At 60.0% G+C, this 5,840-nt stretch overlaps 1 protein-coding gene across 1 annotated transcript in view; it reads right to left on the bottom strand.

Moving 5' to 3' along the window:
* Positions 1–5,840, bottom strand: part of LOC127749822 (inverted formin-2-like) — a 25,987-nt gene that overhangs the window by 2,948 nt on the left and 17,199 nt on the right. Inside the window, exon 2 of the mRNA XM_052269592.1 lies at positions 1,477–1,572. Coding sequence (XP_052125552.1) covers positions 1,477–1,572 — 96 coding nt within the window. The remainder of the gene's footprint in view (positions 1–1,476; positions 1,573–5,840) is intronic.

The raw sequence follows: 5,840 nt of genomic DNA, 5'->3' as shown, positions 1-5,840 counted from the left end.
CCCCACCCCGCCCCGCCCCGCCCTTCCACACCTCATCGTTGGGTCGTCTCACGCGGAGCACTCGCCCCGCCGCGCCGCGAGACAGTCAGGCTCCATGCTTTACAACTCCAGTGTGAGACAGGAGGCCGAGAGCAGCCTGCCGACCACGGTGTAGAGAGATACGGTGGGGACACTGGGCCGCTCCGGGCCTACCTGGGGAGGTCCCAGTTTTGGATCCATTATTAGTTACCCAGTACGCCGTCCGCCGCGCTGCTCGGCAACGTGTACCGGGCGTGGCGTAGCGTAGCGCCGGCGCCCGCCCGTGCGTGCGAGAGAGACAGGTAGTCACTGTGCGAGAGAGAAGCACCGGTACGAGTTGCCGAGCAGCGCGGCGGACGGCATACTGGGTAACTAATAATGGATCCAAAACTGAGACCTCCCCAGGTACCCCAGTGTCCCCACCGTATCTCTCTACACCGTGCTGCCGACTGATTCAGAAGATCGCCTTTCGCACCTCTGTCCTTGTCGCACTCATGTGGGGCACCCCGCCATCATACTGGAGGGAGAGAGATAGAAAAGGGGCACGAATGGAACGCCCTTCCGAATCAGTTTTCAGCTCAGCACCTTGCATCGCCGTCGTACACTCCACGCCGGCAGCGCAATAAGCATGGCCGTGCCCGGGCAGACAGCGCGCAAAGACAACAGTCGACGCGTTTTAGCCAAACCGTCGCATCGGATCAAACGCGATCAAGAATACACACACGCGGGATCCGCGCGATCCACCAACAACAAAAGGAGGCCCACCAACACCCACCCCGCCCCGCCCCCACACTGCACGCCCACGTGAGTACGCCACAACAGATCCACTCACCAACACCAAACCCCGCGCCGCGGCGCTGTGCTGCTGCCCCGTGCGACTAGCCCCACTGCCCCTCCCCTCTCCACGTGTCCCGTTCTATTCAGTCCACCTCAGCGTGCCGCCACCGCGCGCCTTTATGCCTCCAGAGTAGGGCACTTTGGAGAGGACAACACGATGCGCCAGGGAGAGAGGGAGAGGAGGGAGAGGGAGAGGGAGATGGAGAGGGAGGGAGGGAGGGAGAGGGAGAAGGGAAGGGCGCCTCATCCGCACCGATCGATATCTGAATACAAATTAGCCCAACCCATCCCCGGCAGCGTCTCAGCGGCTCAGCGGCTCAAACTCGTGCCGAGTCAATCAACCTCACTATTGACGCCCGATGCACATCCGAAAAAGAAAAGCGTGTCTAGCGATAGCGGTGGGCGGCGCGGTCCTCGGCCCTCGTCTAAAACTCACTATCGCCACCGCGCGCCCGCCTTTTTACGACTTCCAATCCGGAACGGGGCAACGTGTTGGTAGAAATAATAACGATGAAGGAATCAAAACACGCCAACGGCGAACAGTTTTTCAGTTTCAGGTATGGAAACTCATTATCATGTATCATAGAAGCCCAATATGCATATATTAGTTAAAAGGCTTACCCGCCGCGAGCTTCTGCGTGTACTCCGGGTTCTCGACGATGTAGTCCAGGCCGTAGCGTGACTCGCTAGCCATGGCGGACCGGCGCCCCGGCCGACCTGCGAACAGAAACAGAGAAAATATAGGATTAGCACAACACAACAACTTTTATGGGCTTTTGAAAACACAATCGCGTTATGTTTTACTTTTATATTTTTTTTCAGGACGCTTGCGTTTTTGATCTCGTAATAATGGGGTATCATTTTGACTGACGCGTGTGGTGCACGATCGATATTTCGCACAACTTGTTATTCGTGCGCTCCGAGTGTGACATATGATGAGGGTCTTGCAAACACACACACACACACACACACCGGCACGCGCGCACACGCACACAGACACACCTACACACACACACACACACACACCTACACACGCGCGCGCACACGCCCACATACGTCTCATTATTAAACGTTCCAATCACGGGATGGGGATTAAGGCTCTTCTTCCAGCTACCGAAGCGGCCATTTACTGATCGTTTAGGCGCGGCCGGGGCGTGGCGTGCCGGGGCGGGGCGGGGCGGGGAAGAACACCACGGCCGCGAGAGCCACGACGGCGGCTGACGGCGGCGACGAAGGTGTTTATACACGGTCCTGTCAGCCCCGGTGATGGCAGCAGTCGACCTGGACAGGTCCAATAGGCCACAGGCCACACAGACACACTCACACGAAGCCAGCCGTCATACACTCTCAGACACAACGGGCGTAATATTCGTTAAACAGGCACGAATGTTGTTTTAGTCTCAGAGGAAAACTATCGACAACTTCGCCATTTCGCCATGCACGTGTAGGGAGATATCAGTGATATATCAGCGCAGCAGCGTCCCGTTTTAAAAGCGTCTCTGTCCAATCAGATCACTTACCATTACGATTTATTTATACTTTTTTGCCACCCAACCCCGATCCTTTGCTCCACACCGTGTGGTTTGTGGCGGCTGCGCAGAGGAAGGCGCCGCCGGGAACTGGAGGAAAAAAGGGGGAGGGGGCTGGAGCGGGTGTGTCTTCCCCTACATGGGGGCGACCGTGGCCTCCTGGCGTCGCCTGGCGCCAATACTGGCACACGCACACACGCACACACAGAGAGATAGACACACTCTGACAGGGGCACTGCTACACACAACTTTTCGCAGTCGCTATATTTGAGCAGAAAAACGCGGAGGAAAACCCACCGAGGAGAGTAATGGACAAAATGAGCAAACAACGCGCACAATAAAGTGGAAAAGTCTCATATTGTTTGTGCGTTTCATCACGGCTCGTGTGTGTGCCATGTGTGCGGCGCGTGATGGAGCGGCATGATGGGGAGGCTCATGATGCTGATCGGAGAGCGATACCAATCCGCCGCCTTGCCCATGTACAGTGTCCGCCTGCTGCTGCTGCTGCTGCTGCGGCGGCGGCGGCGGCTCGACTGCGCGTTCCGCGCTCGGCATGAATGGCTGTGAAGCGCTAGCTGTGAAGGCCGAAAGACTTCCCTCCAAACACGCCCGATAACTCGTGCCTCCTCCCCCCCTCTCCCCCCTTCCAGGCTGCCAGGATGACACGCGCTTTGCGAGACATAATGACGCGCAGCCCACCCGGTAAACTGATTATTACAATCGATCGAACGACAAAAAAAATGTAAAGAAATAATTAACGATACACAGAGTGAGACGTCTTCATCATTGCATCACACATACGGGAAGTCGGGCGAGTGACCCCATATCCATTAGGTTTGACAGGGTCATGGGTCACACCGAAAAAAAATATATGCGTCGCCGTCTTTATGTTTTTTGTTGAAATTGAGAGCAGCACGGCAGGGAAGGTAAAGGAATTATAGCTACGCTGTGCTGAAGTTTGTGGTGAATGAGAACAGAAACTCGAGTTACAGCCAGCAAATCGATCATCGTCGCGTTGGCCTCGCAGTCTATTTCCCTCGACTCTCCTCCGGGACACATAAATCTTGTCCTCGCCCGGTCCAGCTGCTGCTGCTGCTGCCGCTGAATGAACCCCACCCGCCCCGCACATAGAGCAGGCAGGGCGTCGCGACGCCTCCCAGGCGCCACGCGACGCCGCTGCGCGATGACCACCGCCGCGGCCGCCGCGCGTAATGATCCAGTTATCGGGACGTCGCCAGGCGTCTCGCAGCGCTGATTGGGCCGCAGAGTCGGGCGTAATGGGCGTCGTTACAGCAGGCGCCGCCGAGTCTGAGCGGAAGCTGCTGGGGGAAGGTGGAAGGCAAGCAGAGGAGAAGACAAAGGGCTCCGCACCACGGCAATAAGTCTCGGCGCGCGTGCCCGGGGCACATCAGAGGTATACGTACTGTTCTTGTGCTCGGTGGTGGCAGTACTAGCAGTACGATTTTGAATCGACGATCTCTCTGCTATCGTTTGTTCTTATGTGATTGCAGTTCGCACAGGGGCAGCAGATGGTTGCACAGTGGCTGGCCGCGAGGTGCCCGCCCCACCCCGCCCGCCCCGCCAGCGACATACCTCTGCGGGTATTTACCGGCGCTAAGCACAATGCGGACGCCGCGCACCACGAGCACGGCGCGAGGCGGGGCGCTAGAAGAGAGGTGTGACAAGGGGAGGCTGCAGCGCGCATACTGCCGCCTGCCGCCACACCCCGCCCTACCGCGCCCCGCCCCGCCAGGTCGACGGTCAGCATCGTGACTGCAACGCCATTGCGCCACTCCGCCCCGTGCCATTGCGTATTGTTTATACGGCCGTGCCTTGGCCGTAGAGGCCGCCCCCCAGGTCCCTGCGGTGGTCCTGCAGTGTCCTGTCCCACTCCTCCGCGCCTGCGCCCGAGTCGAGCCGCGTCTCCCTGCCAAACTTGTTGCGCGTGCGTCCTTTAGAGTCTGCGGGGCAGGGCGGGGCGGGACGGGACGGGGCGGGGTCCAGGAGCGGGAGCGGTCGTGGGCGGGCCCGTCCCCGTCGGCGGGCGCGGAGCGGACCTTCAGGGCCATACGCACTGCCCTCTCGTCGAGGAGGCGGCCACCGGTCAAGGACGGGTAAAGGGCTACAGTCTTCGTCACATCGCAGGCTATGGCCGCCATGACTGACTGACGTCCCCAGGGAGCTGCAGCCGGTGCGGCAGTGCAGTGCCAGGAGGAGAGCACCTCGCCAGCAGCTCGGCTGTGGTGCTCGGCCGCGGCCCCGCGGAGCAGCGGCAGCAGCTGACGGCAGCGGCGTGGGCGAGCGTGTCGACAAATTGATACTCCGTTTGGCCGCGGGGCCCCGCCGCCGCCGCCAGAGCATCGTCCCGCCCCGCCCCGCCTCGCCTCGCTCGCGCCGGCCCCCGCGCGCAAGTCTCCGCGGCGTCGCTTATTCATCCACCCCACCCGGCCCGGCCCGGCGGCCGCGAGGAGCCGGAGAGGAGCCTGCGCGCCCGCGCACGAGCGTCATCGCCTTCCTCGTCACGGGCGTCATCATCCAGTCGATATCGAAGAAAAATTAAAACTGTTGGCCTCGGACACGACACGCCGGGCGGGCCCGGGCCGGGCCGGGCGGGCATTCCCTCTGCCGTGGCGCTCGGGTAAACAACCTAATCAGCATAGATAAACACCGGGATCGCGTGATCGGGGCGCGGCGATCGAACAAGGAGGAGGCTCCAGGTGACGCGGTAATGCGGGAGCTCAGGTAGCTCGCCCCGCCCGCCTGTCCGTCTGGACACAGCGTATCCGTCTAGTTTTCTAGCCATCCGTCTACAGAGAAGTCTCTATGTCTAGATCTATCTCTACCCACTCCCCGGCATTATTATCCCCGCGTATCGCCGCGCTGCTCGCGTAGATCTATCTCGGTCATATCCATCCATTCGAGGCGTTTGTCTCGCCGTCTTGTGTCCTTCTCAATGCCGCTCGCCGTAACCCCCGGCCCGGCCGCAGCAGCCGGATACGAGACCCGCGCGGAATGCCCCGGCCCGTCCTCCACCCACGCACTGCTCGGGGCCTCGGCCTCCGCCCCGGCGACCGCCGAGCCGAACCACACTGTGTTTTCCGCAAAAAAATCAACAAAAAACACACACATGTTTCGAATCTTAAAGCAAAATCCGCAGCAATCCCAATACGTTTTTCGCGTGATTTTAACTTGCAAGCAAAACACACGAGCAGAACGTTACTTTGCACAGACGGCAGTGAAAAGGAAACGCAGCCAGTACGCGTCGTGGTACAAAAACATCAGGCAGGAGACATAATTTCAATCGTAAAAAATTAGAACGCAAGTAGCGAACATCTTACTGCTGGTGTCGCACAGCGGCGCGCCGTGCCCCGAGTCTCACCTCGCCTGCTCGCCCAGGAAGCGGGGCATTACGCGTGGGCGGGGCACGGCGCGGTGTGGCGGGGTGGGGTGAGGCGG

This window comes from Frankliniella occidentalis, unplaced genomic scaffold (genome assembly GCF_000697945.3).
Source record: "Frankliniella occidentalis isolate FOCC.00 unplaced genomic scaffold, Focc_3.1 Scaffold97, whole genome shotgun sequence".
NCBI lineage: Eukaryota > Metazoa > Arthropoda > Insecta > Thysanoptera > Thripidae > Frankliniella > Frankliniella occidentalis.
This window is presented reverse-complemented; position numbering and strand designations above follow the sequence as displayed.